The sequence below is a fragment of the Alternaria ethzedia genome (assembly GCF_023757985.1).
Source record: "Alternaria ethzedia strain BMP 0044 chromosome Unknown scaffold_33, whole genome shotgun sequence".
NCBI classification, from domain to species: domain Eukaryota; kingdom Fungi; phylum Ascomycota; class Dothideomycetes; order Pleosporales; family Pleosporaceae; genus Alternaria; species Alternaria ethzedia.
In genome coordinates this window covers 10,093-26,501 of record NW_026056226.1, presented here as the reverse complement: position 1 = coordinate 26,501, position 16,409 = coordinate 10,093, and the positions used below count along the sequence as shown (strand labels likewise).

General features: G+C 49.2%; 6 protein-coding genes across 6 annotated transcripts; 3 read left to right on the top strand and 3 right to left on the bottom strand.

Annotated features, from left to right (window-relative positions):
• Positions 1 to 652: 652 nt before the first annotated feature.
• Positions 653 to 2,293, bottom strand: J4E87_009190 (uncharacterized protein; the record flags this gene model as incomplete). The annotated part of the gene is made up of 3 exons (XM_049380769.1): positions 653 to 877; positions 930 to 1,973; positions 2,033 to 2,293. The coding sequence occupies 3 exons, from the start codon at positions 2,291 to 2,293 to the stop codon at positions 653 to 655; spliced, it is 1,530 nt and encodes a 509-aa protein (XP_049229400.1).
• Positions 2,294 to 3,024: 731 nt separating this feature from the next.
• On the top strand, positions 3,025 to 4,917 carry J4E87_009189 (uncharacterized protein; the record flags this gene model as incomplete). The annotated part of the gene is made up of 5 exons (XM_049380768.1): positions 3,025 to 3,131; positions 3,207 to 3,401; positions 3,589 to 3,716; positions 3,766 to 3,854; positions 3,916 to 4,917. 5 exons carry the CDS (start codon positions 3,025 to 3,027, stop codon positions 4,915 to 4,917), a joined length of 1,521 nt encoding a protein of 506 aa, XP_049229399.1.
• A 164-nt stretch (positions 4,918 to 5,081) lies between these two features.
• Positions 5,082 to 5,975, bottom strand: J4E87_009188 (uncharacterized protein; the record flags this gene model as incomplete). The annotated part of the gene is made up of 1 exon (XM_049380767.1): positions 5,082 to 5,975. The coding sequence occupies one exon, from the start codon at positions 5,973 to 5,975 to the stop codon at positions 5,082 to 5,084; it is 894 nt and encodes a 297-aa protein (XP_049229398.1).
• A 239-nt stretch (positions 5,976 to 6,214) lies between these two features.
• Positions 6,215 to 7,258, bottom strand: J4E87_009187 (uncharacterized protein; the record flags this gene model as incomplete). Its single annotated transcript, XM_049380766.1, has 1 exon — positions 6,215 to 7,258. One exon carries the CDS (start codon positions 7,256 to 7,258, stop codon positions 6,215 to 6,217), a length of 1,044 nt encoding a protein of 347 aa, XP_049229397.1.
• A 696-nt stretch (positions 7,259 to 7,954) lies between these two features.
• Positions 7,955 to 9,836, top strand: J4E87_009186 (uncharacterized protein; the record flags this gene model as incomplete). Its single annotated transcript, XM_049380765.1, has 3 exons — positions 7,955 to 7,959; positions 8,011 to 8,173; positions 8,223 to 9,836. The coding sequence occupies 3 exons, from the start codon at positions 7,955 to 7,957 to the stop codon at positions 9,834 to 9,836; spliced, it is 1,782 nt and encodes a 593-aa protein (XP_049229396.1).
• Positions 9,837 to 11,734: 1,898 nt separating this feature from the next.
• Positions 11,735 to 13,803, top strand: J4E87_009185 (uncharacterized protein; the record flags this gene model as incomplete). Its single annotated transcript, XM_049380764.1, has 2 exons — positions 11,735 to 11,867; positions 11,921 to 13,803. The coding sequence occupies 2 exons, from the start codon at positions 11,735 to 11,737 to the stop codon at positions 13,801 to 13,803; spliced, it is 2,016 nt and encodes a 671-aa protein (XP_049229395.1).
• Positions 13,804 to 16,409: the final 2,606 nt, after the last annotated feature.

Here is a 16,409-nt window from a genome sequence, read left to right as displayed (position 1 = left end):
ACTTTTGCGTTATTGGTCGTCTGGTGTAAGGTGGGATGAGAGAGATTATAAGCGGTGCCTTGCGTCATGCGTTAGAAGCTGTTTGCAGTACGCGCGGTCCCAGTATGTCTACAATGCACTGATCAGCTGACTGAATTAGCTCGTCACTAGAAGAGACTGCGTGTACCCACAACGCTGACTAGTGATAGTGAATATCACACGCTAGAGACTTAGTTTACTACTTCTCATGTGTTGTCTACTGATACATCCTTCAAGATATCACACAGTCTCTTCTGAGTCATGTAGACAGACAAGGGAAACCTAGGGGATATAAAACACTACTTTCGCGACACAAGAGACATGTAATACAGACGATCGTTCCGAGTTCATATCTCTCGCCATGTTGTATGAACTAAAGCACAGCTATGCTTAGGATCGACTTTGTACATGGCAATGGCCTCAATGATTGACATCAGAACTGTCCAGAAGTTGCATTGTCACTGGTGCTGACGTTTAGAGTCACTTTGATGTCACGAAAAGACGAAGAAAAGCTTTGGTGGATATTGTTCAATTATCCATATCATTACAATCCCAACTAGATAGTCGGAATAGTGATAAAGGTTTCCAGCATCGAACGTCAATTCGAAAAGGAAGCTAAACTATTGTTGGCCTCCTACATGGTGTGCTTTGCATCTACATGCTCGGCGTGAGAGACTGAACCCTGCTTAGCAGCGACTTCCTCAACACGGCGCTCGATGTCGAGACCCCATTCTGACGACTTCATGTTGGGAACGAAGAGAGGAGCGTTGGTGAAGAGGTAGTTCATCTCTTCGAGAGGACGCTTGGCGGTCTCAGGCAAGAAGCAGTAGAAGAAGACGGCGTTGGTGAAGTTGCAGATCTGAGGATTTGATTAGCTTGAGGTCAAATTGTTGAGCTGCGAGAGTACTTACAACGAACAGCAGATAGAACCTCCATCCCACGGATACCATGCCGAGCTCGGTGACTTGCCCAATTAAGGTGTTGAAGGCAAAGGAGGTCATGGTGGCGATCGATACACCCTTGGAACGGGTCTTTGTATCGAAGATCTCGGCGGGAATAATCCAAGATAGCGGTCCACAAGTCGATGAGAAGCAGAAGTTGTACAGCCAGGTGACAGCAATGAAGCCCCACGAAGCACTTGCGTTTCCTGTTGATCCCGGGGGGAAGACGGCCAGCATAATGGTGGATACGATGAAAGTGAGGCAGTTACCAAGGTTGCCACCAATCAGAGTCCAGCGGCGTCCCAGTCGGTCGATGAAGGCAATGCAGAGCGCTTGTCCGCAAAGAGCAAGAACGGAAGAGATGGCCTGGTATTTGAGCGCCTCAGTACCATCAATACCCATCTGCTCGTAGATGGTGACTGAGTAGTATTGGATAGCCGAAACACCAGTCATTTGAACGGAAGCCTGGAGCGCACAGGCGAGGAACAAACGGCGGAAGCACGACTTGTCCTTGAAAAGCTCGAGATAAGATTGAGCCTCATGCTCTCGCTCAAAACTGAGGGCTTCCTGAATTTGCTGGAACTCGGCTTGAACCCAAACGTCGTTGGTGTCACCATGGGCATGAAGCTTGGCCAAGTTCGTAAGACCTTGCTCGACCTTGCCTTTGCTGATAAGCCATCTGGGCGACTCGGGGAACAGCATGATAAGTGCGGCCAAGAAAAAGGCAGGTACGACCTGGATACCCAGTGATGTTCGGAATTGACCGTTATCGCTATCCGGGAACCCGATATCAACGCCATAACTGATCCAGGCGGCGGCTAGGGCACCGATACCCAGCATGAACTGCACCAATCCACCAATACGTCCGCGGATGCTGGGATGAGCCAACTCGGATTGATACAGAGGGATGATCATGACGAGGAAGCCGACACCGACGCCAGCAAGGACACGTCCGGCGTAAAGGTAGTTGAGGTTCACGGCAGCAGTCTGCAGAGCACCACCAAGCATGAAAACCTACAATCATCATTGCGTTAGCAACAGTGCACACCAGTAGAGTTTTAGTGAGTACTTACGCAGGCGCCCATCAAGATAGTAAGTCGTCGACCGAGGTAGTCACCGGCGGGACCACCGAACATAGCACCGAAGAAGGCACCACCGGTAAAGACTGACACAACGGCTCCCTTTGCATTTGAGCCAGGATCGTTGAACTCGCGTTTGAACGCTCCGGAGGCGATGACCTGGGCGATAACACCGAGATCGTAACCGTACAATAGCGAACCAAGGGATGCAAAAAGACCCACGAGGAACTGGTAGACTTTGGGAGGGAGCGCCATGGCTGCTGCAGAGGAGATTGAGCGCTGCAGTGGGGAGGGGGATGCGATGCGTAGAGCGACCCACCATCGGCAGCCTACTGGCCCTTTATACTTGAAAGCATTATTGATCCTGCTGCGCTGCTCCCTTGCACCATGTCACCACCCATGGCCGACCGCGGTCTGGGGAACGCATCGAACGAGGCTACTCCACGGTCTCCGCAAAGAGCGGGGACACTGACTCGACTCCGCGTTTATTCTCTCCGCGACCCGCCTCTTTATCCCTGCATCACCAGCCATCGGCGTCAATACCGAGGCGACAGCAACTGTTCGGTCGATCGTAGCCCGAATTGCTACTTTTGCTTCCAACGCGATAACGTTAGCACATGCATATTCAGGATGCAAATGTAGAATGCGCTACATTTCCACTGGTGGAAGTCTTCTTGGCTCCCCGTGGTCGTGGCGGCAGTTTTTCTGTAAACAACAATAGTGCGGCATGTCTCCGAGATGATAGCAGCTAGCGTCCGCTGGGGAAATTCCACGAATGGGAGCATGTGTCAGCGTCGGGTGCGTCAACCAATCTGGCGTTGGCACCGACGCCGAGCCGGAGGTGGGCATGAACGCCATGAAGCCTTCAACGACATCGCGAAGGTCAGGCCACTACCATCGTGAGTCCTGATCTTGCATGTGAAGTTCTTTTCCAATACACCACACAACTCAACCTTCAAGCATCATCACCATCTGTCCTCATCATCATGGCAAGCTTCACCAAGATTGAAGAGAGCGAAACGCCTTCCATCACGATACATCCCTCTCACAAGATCGCGAAGATTAACGACAACATCTATGGAGGATTCACTGAGTAAGCTCCCACATAGACGCCCTGCGGCTGGCGTTGGATGCGTGTTTCTTTTTCGGCTAACCGACCACGCACCAGGCACATGGGCCGCTGCATATACGGCGGCATTTACGACCCCGGCAACCCTCTTTCCGATGAGAGAGGCTTCCGCAAGGACGTCATCGAAGCTTTTAAGGAACTCAATGTGCCTGTAGTGCGGTACCCGGGCGGAAACTTTGTAGCCACATACCATTGGCTTGATGGTGTTGGACCCAAAGAGAACAGACCGAAGAGGTAAGTTATCACGGATGTTAACTCATGCGTGGCGTCCCTTAACTGCACATGTGCGTTGGGGGCTGCCGACGCGTCTCGAGGATCAGCTCCCGTTGGCCGTACTCGCGCCACAAGCGTGTTCATGTGACATCGACCCAGCCACCATTTGTTCAGCATGTCCGCTACAGCAAGCTAATTCTGAGCCTAGGCCTGAGCTGGCATGGATTGGCATCGAGCCGAACACATTTGGTACGGATGAGTTTATGCAATGGTGTGAAGAAGTCGGCACAGAGCCATATCTCTGCCTCAACTTCGGAACTGGCACTCTGGACGAAGGTTTGTTTCACCCGATTGCTATTGTTGCACATGATCTGACTAAATGTAGCTCTCGGATGGCTTGAGTACTGCAACTCGGATCGCGACACCTACTACGCCAACCTTCGTCGCAAGAACGGTCGCGAGAAGCCTTACAATGTATGTTCATCATCCTCTATTTACTCTTCCTACATCATCGATCATACTGACGACCATCTAGGTCAAGTACTGGGCCCTCGGCAACGAATGTTGGGGTCCATGGCAGGTCGAGCAGATGACCAAAGAAGACTATGCCAAGAAGGCTTATCAATGGGCCAAAGCCCTCAAACTTCTCGACCCAACTATCGTTACTATCCTTTGCGGCGAGACCGGTTACTCCTCCTGGGACTACTATGTCCTCAACCAGTGCGTCAAGTGGGATGTCCATGGTCTCAGCGGCGATACCACCAAGTCGCTCATCGACATGCACTCCATCCACATCTACACTGCCGACAAGGAGCATCTGCCCAATGCTACCGCACCTCGGGCGGCTGAGCGAGCAGTGCAGATGACTGCGAGCTTGATCGATCTTGCACGCATCGAGAACAAGGTTCCCGAGACAGTGCCCAGGCAGACTATCTGCTTTGACGAATGGAACGTCTGGGACCCCGTTCGTGCGCCCGGTGAGCTCGGAGCTGAGGAGAAATACACACTTTCCGATGCTCTTGCCGTTTCCATCTTCCTGAACGGCTTCATCCGACAAGCCAAAGATATGGGCATGGCGACTGTCGCACAGAGCGTCAACGTCATTTCACCTTTGATGACGACGAAGGAAGGGCTCGTCAAGCAGACTTCTTGGTGGCCATTGCTCCTCTTCTCCAAGTACATGCGTGGTCACACAATTGCGCTCAATGTTCGCGCCCCAGAATATACCGGCCGCACGAACCCGAGCTGGATCCGCAACACTATCGAGACGCCCTACCTAGACTGCAGCGCCACGCTCAGCGACGACGGTTTCATCAACCTTGCTGTCACCAACGTCAACGAGAAGCAGGACTTTGAAGTTGACATTCCGGGACTGAAGGCCGACAAGGTAGAGGTGCACACCGTGACGGGTGACAATGTTGATGTGGTCAACACTGATGGCGTGCAGAATGTTGGTATCAAGGAAAGCAGCTGGGATGGGCAGGGCAAGTTCAAGTTTGGCAAGCATTCCTTCACTCTGCTGAGGTGGAAGGCTTGAACTGCTGGCAGTATACAGCGCAATACTGACTGGTGAGTTTGTGGAATGAATTAAGACAATTAGATATATGACAATAGAAAGCCTATGCAGCAAGTATGATGAATGCAAGCACAGACGGAGATGACTACTAGTTCTGCTAAATGCCATCAAGCTCTCACAGTATTTTACAACTCTCCCGTTTCCATGTACTTCTTTGCGACCATTAACCAACCATCTCGATACGCCCTCACCTCATCCGCATATGTGTACAACATGGCGGATCCAACCACGACAAGCCCCGGAAGAAGGATCAACATGACAAAGTATTGAACCATGCCCCACCATGCATTCTCAAGACCTTTGCGCATGGCCTTGTCTTCGCTGGTTTTCGGAAAACCCTCCTTCGGTACCGCTTTGCCCAAGAACTCGCAGAGGGGCTCCCATTTCAGTTCTCCGTCAGTGTCGAGCTCCAGTAATTGACTTTGAGGTACCAACGAGCGTACAGTGTCGTAATGCTGGTTGAATGCCGATTTCGCTGCCTGGCCACCGTATTGGTTACCGTTGTGCACCTGGAATATGGCATGTACCAGTCGCATTAATGGGGCCAACTGTGTGATGTTGAGTTGACGGCAGAGAGTGAATAGCCGCCATGTATCAAGACACCATATACTGTCTTGCATGCTTTGTTCCCAGTCTTCGTACCGCCTCTTCGTCAGGATGACCTTGGCTTGTGGGTAGGCCTTCACCAGTTCCGTTGCGAACACACAACTGGGTAGATCCATAACGACATCGTAGTCGGCCAATAGTTTGTCAAACTCTTCCTTGCCATACGGTTCCATCTTCTGTTGATTTGAAGGCCGTTCTTGGGGCGGTAACAGGGTGACGTTGACAGCTTCTTCCCACAGCGCGAGTTCAGAAGGTTTGGCAAGCACATCGCGCATCTGATGCGAGGTATAGCCAAGTTTACGGAGTGCGACTGCGATAGTGGTTGTTCCCGTACGACACATTCCCAGAACGAGGATGCGCATTGGCTTTTTGCGAGTTCGCTCGTCGCGGTCGATGAGTCTCTGCTTGGACATGCTGGGCGTAATTTGCGATAGACTCATGTTGCTGTATTGTCATGAATGATCGTGATGATTGTCAGGTGAAGATACGTTTGTTGTAATGCGAAGATGCAGAGGCGTGGTGATGCATTAGGCTAATAAGCGGGCGACCGGGTGAACAGGGCCGCATGTGCGAACCGCAGGTCTGGAACGGTCAATCCTCCGCACAAAATGCAGGGCAATGCGACGCGAGTGTTAAAGCCGCTTGCAGAATCTCATGTTGAAGCACGACTTCGTAGCCCGGTCTCCCAGTTTGATATAAAACTGCTGGTGAGGTGATGCAACTCTAACGTGCTCTTCGAGTCCGGATCCTCCATGTAACGTATTTCGTAGGCTCGGTTCGCCCATCTCGCAGCGGTCGCCCAATCTTCCACTCTGGCATGGCTTATAGCGGCAATTCTGTAGGCTTTGGCATAGTAGTCGGCAAGTCCTTCCTCCTCTACTAGTCCGGCAAGTTGAACGCTCACCTCAGCGTCCTTTTGCGCCTGACGCTTCCCGGCCTTGGACTGTGGCGCCATCAGCACCATTTGCGGTTCGAACTTGGAGAATGCGTTTTTGATGGTGATGCGGCGATTGTCGCTAGCTATCTGAGCGGCTCGCTCATGTGCACATGCTTCACAGTGGCACTGGAAGCCATATCGATCAAGCTGCTTTTGGCGATCTTCCCGACTGAGCAACAGGGAGATGTAAGACACGAAGAATTCTTCCCCTGCCTTGATCTTGCGTGTCGCGTAGACGATGCGCTTGTTTAGCTTTTCGCTCCAGTAGTAGCTAGTGTTTGGCCGGCATGAGTGGTTGATGCGAGCGATTTTGGGGAATAGGCCGACCTGATCGCCGGTGTTGTAGGCATTGTTGCGGAAGATGGTGCCCAGAGTATCTTGAGAATTGCTGTCAACAGCTTTTGCCTGATGTGTTAAAGAGAGGACCTCCTCTTGTGACTCTAGCGATAGGGTGTCAAATTGCTCTTGGAGTAGCATAGCGACAGCTGCCATTGGATATGGGCTCCCCTTCGCCAGCTTTGGCAAACGAATCTTGAGGACGGGCGTCTCGCGCATGACGATGTCGCCTATGTCCATATCATGAGCAGCAAAAACACCCAGACCCTTTCCTTCGCTTGCTTTGACGAGATAGACCCCCGGCAGCCCAAGGCATGTCGGGTACTGAATGTGGCGTGTCGAATTGGATGGGCATTCTTCGGGATGATGTGCAAGGACTGTTGAGCGAGCAAATGATAGAAGGCAAACGAGATAGAAACGCATTTTGCAGAGTCTAGATGAGTGACCAAGGATCTTTGGGAACGATCAGGGTGAAGCTGGGCCTACCTGACTTTCTATACGCGTGCTTGGGATGAAACGCGTTTGACACGGATGCCTCGCGGCGTCGGCCTCCTGCAGTGATTGTGCAGACATTACAAATTTGGGCAAGACCGTCATAGCCCTGGCGAGTGGTATGATAGCAAGAAATAGCGAAAGCGAGCGTTGTGTTGAAGTGCAAGCAGATGGGGAGTGTCTTGGTCACGAAGTGGCTTTTCCGCACGGCGGAACCATGCCGCGACGCGATGGATAGCGTGCAGGCGCGACAGGGCGAGCTCCTTCATCTGCCACAGTTTATACGCGTTGCGCCGTCGCATACATGTCGCCAGTCTTGGGCGATTGATGAAAATGGCGTCAACACGAGTGTCAATTGAGATGCGATGCGGGTCTGATGGTCCCGTCAACAGCCGCTGCCGCACCTCAGGATGCCGATGACGAGTCGGCCTGCCGTAAACCCCAACCGCGACAGCAAAGCTTCCCCGCGCTCTGGTGGGGCCGCTGCCCATTCTGTACCCATCCCATGATAGCAGCAGGAGCGATGGGGCATCCAATTCTCCGACGCACGCCGTCATCGGACTTGTGCGCACCTGCCCTCAAGTCACCTTGCAGACACGACAGATAACATAGCACACGGCAGACAAGATGGTGTAAGTATGACCCCCGCATACACAGGCGTATCATGTACTGACTACCGCCAGCTACACGGCGTCCTTTGCCTTCTTCGAGGCGCTCTGGGAGTACGGCGTCAGTCACGTCTTTGTCAACCTTGGGTCCGACCATCCCTCCATCATCGAAGCCATCGTCAAAGGCCAGAATGAGAAGAAGGGCCAATTCCCCAAGATCGTCACATGTCCGAACGAGGTAGGTGCCAGAGATGCACTTCAATTCGGCCAGACACTGACGCGTCTAGATGGTCGCCCTTTCCATGGCGGACGGATATGCCAGACTGACGGGCAAACCCCAATGCGTCATCGTGCACGTCGACGTCGGAACCCAAGGCCTCGGAGCCGCCGTACACAACGCCTCGTGCGGCCGCGCACCCGTCCTCATCTTCGCCGGCCTCTCGCCCTTCACCATCGAGGGCGAGATGCGCGGCAGCCGGACGGAATACATCCACTGGATACAAGACGTGCCGGACCAGAAGCAGATTGTCGCGCAGTACTGCAGGTACACGGGCGAGATCAAGTCGGGCAAGAATGTCAAGCAGATGGTCAATCGCGCTCTGTCGTTCGCCATGAGCGATCCCAAGGGGCCTGTCTATCTCTATGGCGCGCGCGAGCCCATGGAAGAGGACTTGACTCCATACAAGCTGGAGATGGACTTCTGGCATCCGGTCGAACCCGCCGCTCTTCCTCCCAAGGGTGTCAAGACGATTGCCGAGGCCTTGGTGAACGCTCAGGAGCCTCTCATCATCACCGGATACTCGGGGCGAAACCACGATGCCGTGCAAGAACTCGTGCGCGTGGCTGACAACGTCAAGGGCATTCGCGTACTGGACACTGGAGGAAGTGACATGTGCTTTCCCGCAAACCACCCCGCTTGGCTCGGCCTACGGTACGGCAACGACCCTGCCATCAAGACGGCTGACGTCATCCTAGTCCTCGACTGTGACGTGCCCTGGATCAACACACAGTGCCATCCCAAGGAGAATGCCAAGATCTTCCACGTCGATGTCGACCCCCTAAAACAACAGATGCCTGTATTCTACCTAAACGCTACACAGCGATACAGAGCCGACTCTTATACCTCGCTGACGCAGCTCAACGAATACTTTGAATCGCAACTCAAAGAGAAGATCTCTTCCCAGCTCTTCGATCAACGGTGGACAGCGTTACAAGAGTCGCATAAGAAGAAACTCGAAGGTATTGCCGGGGAAGCCAAGGTCGACGACAATGGCCATTTCAGTACCCCATATCTTTGTTCTCAACTCAAGAAACTCTGCCCTAATGACACCATCTGGGCTATAGAGGCTGTTACTCAGACTGGCTTTGTTGCGGACCAGATTCAGGCTACGCTTCCTGGCTCGTGGATAAACTGCGGTGGTGGCGGACTTGGGTGGTCTGGAGGTGGTGCGCTTGGCGTCAAGCTTGCGACTGACACAGAAGGAAAGAAGCAATTCGTATGTCAAATTGTCGGCGACGGTACCTACCTGTTCTCTGTTCCCGGATCAGTATACTGGATCGCGCAGCGCTACAAAATCCCCATCCTTACCGTCGTCCTTAACAACAAGGGCTGGAACGCTCCACGACGGTCGATGCTACTCGTACACCCCGATGGAGAGGGTTCTAAAGTCAGCAACGAGGAGCTCAATATCAGTTTTGCGCCAACTCCAGACTACTCAGGCATTGCCAAAGCGGCCAGTGGTGGTCAGATCTGGGCTGCACATGCATCCACTTCAGACGAGCTCAGCAGGCTGTTGCCTGAAGCCATCAAGAGCGTACTCAGTGGAACATCAGCAGTGTTGGATGCTCACCTTGAGGGCCCAGAGGGAAAATATGGCGGAGGTAAGGGACGTCTGGGTTGAACCGAGCGCCTGTTTTTGCCGCAATCGATAATCAAGGGAAGCCTGGCATGCTGCGTTAGTGAAGATGTAACACATAGCAATGGCACACCTGCATACACGTTTTACTTAAACACGTCAAAACAGTCATGTTCGAGTGAGGCTAACTGTATGCAGGTGTTGTGCCACCTTGATCGTTGCACATCATGAGAGGTAGGCCAAATTGCGGTACGTGTAGTGAAGGACCTGATGACACCGAAGGACTTATGAGGACAAACCAGTCACAGAGGAGCGAGGTAAGGCATCAATGCAGACTCAATCGTGCTGGCCAGAGTCACAACTAGCTATTATATGCGTCATGGAGGACTATAAAAACTCCTCTTCACAGACTTTCACACTCTTATATACATCATCAAAGAGCAAGCAAACAAACCAATCCAAATTCCAAACCTACCTCTCACATCTTGGCTACCACAGTCCTCCACAGTTAAACTGCAAAACCTCAACATCCTACTCAGCTGCCACCTTTACGGGATGTGTTGGTGGGTTACAAACTTCCACAAATGTGGATGCAAATACATGTCCACTCCTGAAAATCCGGAGGGTTACGGTCGTGTGTATATGAACTGTGAGGGGGTTAGCAGCTCCCCCCCAAAAGGTTCGAACGGCTGCGAGAACAACCCCGGCGGCCGAGAAACGATAATGGGAACGAAGTCAGTCTTTCTCGAAACGAACTGCCCAAGGCACGAAGCGGAGGCCAAGGATGCGCAGGAGAAGAAAGATGACGTTGACGGTGGAGGAGGAAAGGGTGACGGTACTGTAAAGGTCGGGGCTTGAGGAGAGGACGACTGAGAGATAGACCACAGTGGAGCATGGACGTCTCATTAAGGACATGGAAGTGATTGCCAAAACAATATGAACAAGATTTCGAGTCATAAATGGTACACAATCAGTCTACCCCTGTTTGCTTCCGAGATTTGAGTGACGAGATGAGTGTGTGCTCATGCCTAGGCAGTGACGGTCATCACATGGCATGTTGCACGAAATCCAGTGCAGAACGCGGCGAAGACACAATCTCCTCAGCCACTAGCCATATTGACCTTGCACATCGTTTTCAGAGGAAAATGCAGCAATGCGCATAGTCGCATCTCATACAGGAAGCCGCATCTGCAATGTCGGCGCTGCAATCGTCTCACGTCAGCTGTATATTACCAAAGCGCCGGAAGCTTTATAGTTGAGACGGACTTGGAGTTGCACGGCGCTATGTAGCCGCATTACGGCCAAAACACGAAAGACTGTTGAAGAAGAAAGAGGCATCTGCATCATGACGTCGCAGCATGAGGAAACAACCACAACATCTGGCGCGCCCGTTATCTCAAAATCAAGTGGCCGAGCTATACCCGTGCTATCACCCGCCATCCGCGATACGATAAACCCATTGATGCTTTCCGGCAAGTCTCGAGCGGGGCGGAAGGGATAGCCGTGGTCGGTGCGGACAAGCTTTCGCAGCCAGCGTACCAAGGTTCACGGCACCACCAAAGCTTACGTCAAGCACGTAACCGTCGCATTGGACGCAATTATCCATCAGATCGACGAAAGTGCAGGACCAAGCGACGCCGTTATCGTCCACCCCAGCCTCGCATACTGGGAACAGCAGGTGCGCGCGTGCCAAGACGGTGGAACGGGCTGACCTAGCTGGAAGAGGCAGCCGCATATGCACTTTACCGTGATATCGGTCTTGCCCTACGTAGTCGGCATCATGGGTAGGTAACTCAATCTTGATGATGCCGGTCCGTGTACTCATTAATATGCCTCAAGGGTCCCTCTCACCTCCGCTTCTCACGCCCTTCCTGTCGCTCGCACATCTGCCTCACAAAGCTTTGTGGTAAATGATGGCGGCCCGAAGCCCTCATCGCGCCTCAATGGCTGTCATCTTGAGCACGATGCTTGAGCTTGCGGCAGCTGCTGTGGTGCGTCGCCAGAGCGCGCCTGTGAACCCGTTCGCGCCCATCGACCCCCAGAACTGGGTCAATCCAGACAACATGACTTGGGATGGTACGTCTGAGCATAACAATGCACATGAAGAAGGTCACTAAAGCTTTAACTAGATTATGCTGCACCACCCACAACCAATTGGGCTGATCCAGCACGCAAGGGCAGAGATCGGAACTTCAACATCGCCTTGGTGACCATAGATTACCCAGACTCTCCGTTCGTTGTCACGTTGCCGGCCAACTCGGATATTTTCGGTAACCCGCAACCACTTGCCGCTGGCTTGAGCCGTGAGGATGTGCCCAAGTTCTACCACGATCTTCTCAACGTACCCAGCGAGCTCAACGAAGGTCACACACTCCACGAGTATTGGATGGGCGACTCGTTCGGAAAGTATGGTGTGGACCTGACCGTGTTCGGCCCTTATCGCATGCCGGCGCGTAGCTACCAATATGGTATCGACGATGAAGAGGGTGGTTTTAATGAGGGCGCTTGCCCCGAAGGACCGCCATGCTCGGTTGATCTTAGGACCGATGCGCTCGGAGCATGGCGTGCTGATGTTGGAAATGAGACGGCAGACGCGTATGAGTTGGCCTTCATTCTCTCGGCCGGCCAAGACGAATCCTCGACGTGGCAGGAATTTGGTGAGATGAAGTTCCTCTCCAAAGAAGACGTTCCCGAGGAGTTTGGACCACCGGATAACTCCTCGCTTCCAAACTGGGCTAGTACACGTTATGTTGAGTGGTCATCGTGGGCTGCAGCCTCTACGATATGGCCGAACGCCGGTGGCGGTTCGTCTACCCAGGGAGAATCGAGTGGAATGGCTACGTTTGCTCACGAACTATCGCACTTGCTCGGTATCGGAGATAACTACAACAACCCCTTCAGTGACCCTCCGCGACGAACATACACCGGCCCATGGAGCATGCTGTCCCGAGGCAGTTTCAACGGACCAGGTGGACCCCACACGCGCTGGCAGATTCCTCCTGTACAGGGTGCATCAATGGGATCCCTGCACACTATGCGAGACAAGCACCAGATTGGGCTCATTGATACAACTCCGATCTTGCAAATCTCTCGCTCAGGTCTCGCCACTTCTGGTCCAGTCATCGCGCAGATTACCGCTCGCTCTGTCGATCCGGTGGACAGTCTAATGGGATTCAATATTTCCTTTGGCGCTGCCGGCGACCTTGCGCCCCCATGTAATGCGTCCCTTGATGCTCTATGCGACGGACGTGGCTACAACAACTACAATGTTGAGGTCGTTCAGCGACTTGGTGCTGACTCTTTCTGCCCAGATTCTGGTGTCATGATTAGCAAGACCAAGGACAGCGATCGCGTGCAGCCGTTCCAATGGACGATTGATGCAAACCCACAGGATGCGCGCCAGATCGATTTCTTCCTCCCCAACGGCACCGCAAGATACTGGACCATTGGCGACTACAGGCAACTAGTCGATGCCTTGTTCCACGCTGGTACAAACTCTGGCTCGGAATACGAGCACATCGATCACGAGAACGGCCTGCATTTGTACATCCTCGAGAAGATCATCGACGACAATGGGGTATTGCACTACACCGTAGGCGCAGCATCAACCGCGACCAACGTTACCACGTCCGCTCAACATGGCATTGAGCTCGGATCTGGCAAGGTTGTCAGCAACGGAAACGCTACCAGCCCCGCGGACGGCTTATACTGCACTTTCGAGCTGAAGAACACCGGTAAAGCCGCCTCGCTTGCGACAAACCCTCATCCACAGGATCTGTCCGCCTACCTTGGGTCGGATATCTACCGTTTGAAGACCGAGGTCAATGGCGCTGGTTGGAAGGTCGCTGTCCCTAACGCGTTGGCTTACGCCAAGGCAGGTAAGCAGAAGACAGTCAATGTCGCTGTTGGTTGCCAGGGATACTGTTCGAAGGAAGCCACGGTGACTCTCATCGCTACGAGTGAAAGTGACAAGTCTGTCACTCGAACGAAGACTTGCAAAGTTCGTTTGTAGATAGTTGATCAGCCCATCAATTCTCACATCTCTTCTGCCTTACCTTGTGACGAATATTACATAAGTCTACATTTGTTGAACATCGTGGGTTAGTATTCTGTTAGAGTCTATCAACTTGCAACTTGTGCTGTCGCTGAACTTTGCAGCGTTAAGCTCGCTTTCTGTCTACGAACTCTGGAAAGATGGTAGCACTCTAGAGATCTGACTACGCCTTATCTTTGACCCTGCATGTCCAGCGCCCTGTATGTTGCCCAAGTCTGCGCAGCTGACACTGCTAAACTTCCTGCGGCTAGGACCAACGCCGTGACCCCAAAGATGACAGCCGCCCAGAACGTGTACCAGGTATTGGAGTCTCTCTGGTCCTTCCACAGGGCGATGAACCCTTTCGGCTTCTGCTTCTCTAGATGCCCAATCAAGATCTCGATACGAGGAGTAAGTTCCGGGTATAACTCGTACGACACTTGGTCTGTAACGCCAAGGCTTTCTTCTTCGTCGTTCGAGTGTCAGCGTACAACTCATTTGGTTGTCCTCCCTCCGCAATCTCTGTACGTTTGTTATTAAAAGACCTAAACTGTACAAGACCTCGGGACAGTTGATAGGTAGCTTGCACTTTCTGCTAGTGCTGTCTTTTGAGAAGCGAGCGGATAGTTCCGTGCGGCCTCTGGGGTCGCGGCTTTCTGAAATGGAACAACATAGCTATAGCGTTTAAGGTTTCGCCGAGCCCTGAAAACAAGCCTTTAACTAAAGTATTTGTTAGTACTTGCTGCTGCTAGACGCTTTGCAGAGGAGCAAGCTACTAAGGCAGCGGAAGATCGTAGTATGCCTCTCTGCGTGACGAGCTAGATGCTACCTAGGTAGCTTACAAAAGATCTATAAATACAATCTAAGTATCTACTTTTAATATAGTATTACTATTTGTAATATACAAGGTCTACTAGTCTTTACATAATTAGATTTATAATTAAAGAGATTATAGTATATACTAATAATATTAGAAGATAATACTCTAGAGATAATAATAACTTACTAGAATATTAAGTTCTAGTAAACGTGTAACGTAAACTAGAAAATATAAATAGTAAATATTAATATATTAAGAGTTAAGTACTTATAAAAGTATTTAGTCTACTCTAGTTTTAATTCTCTAACACTAATAAGAAGATTTAGCTTAAAGTATCTTAGGTTAAAAACCTCTTTAATAGAATAATAGCGTAATAGATTCTTCTCTAGATATAATACTAGCGCTACTAACTTAGATAGTTATAGTAATAGTAGATATCTAACTTTATTAATATTATCTATATTATTAAGTTTAGTCTCTAATATAGAACTCTATAACTATATCTTATAGATAAGCTTAGATTAAAGCTTTTAAATATCTATTCTCTTACTTTTAAAAAATATATTAAGAAGCTTAGTAGATATAAGAATATATAGAATATATTCTAAATACTTAATCTTATCTAGAGACTAGAGCTTAACTAGAATATATTTCTAGTAAAGGCTATAGAGAATCTAGTCTACTATAATAAGCTTCTATAGCTAAAACTTTAGATATATTTATTTACTAGCTAGCTAGTATTTAAGTTCTATAGTAGTGTTTATAATCTTAATAAAGTAAGTTAATAAGTCTTTTAGCTTATAGTAGACAAAAAATAACTAGACTTATAGCCTATTTTTATTTTCTTAGATTAATTTAAAGTTTAGAAACGTTCTATATAGCTAATAATTCTAATAAGTATTAAGTCTTTACTTTAGATCTCTAGTATAATATAGTAGTTTCTCTTATACTAAGAGTATAAAAGTAAAGATAGAGTTCTAGTTTTAAAATATAAAATACTATAATAATACTCTAATTTTATTTTATAATACTACTAAGTTATTAAGATTATCTAGATTATAATACGTAGCTTAATTTTAACCTACTTATATAAAATATAATTAAATAATATAGTAATTATTACTAAAGTAGAACTTATTAAAAGATATTACTTATATATCTATAAGTATAAGAATACTTTCTAGAAGATAGATATTAGAAAGACTTATAGTTATCTAGAAAGTAGTATTTTAAGTTTTTATATTACTTAATTTTATCTACTATTAAATAGTTACTCTCTTAGAAAGAAATCTTAAATAGACTTTATTTAAAAAGTAGATCTAGATTAGTTTAATCTTAGACTAGTCTATTACTTTATAGAGTTACTTAATAATTTTAAAAAGCTTTTATAGTTAGTATATAATTCTTATAAAGATTTATATTTAATAAACTATTACTTAAAAGATTCTAGAACGTAATACTAGTAAGCTATATTTTATATAGCCTAAACTATTAAGAGTTTTATAGTTTACTAGCTTCTACTAAATATTACTTTTTATTTACTTTATAATAATAAATAGCTTAAGGCTTATTAGCTATAGAAGTATATTTAGCTTCTAACCTTACTCTTACTAATACTTAATAAATATTAGAGTTTAGTTCTCTAAGAATACTACTATATATAGCTTTATAAGTATATTATCTTTATATAGCTAGCTTATATAAAGTAAGATTTATATCTATAATCTTTTAAAAAAGAAATATTTACTTCTTTATATCTTTAGTT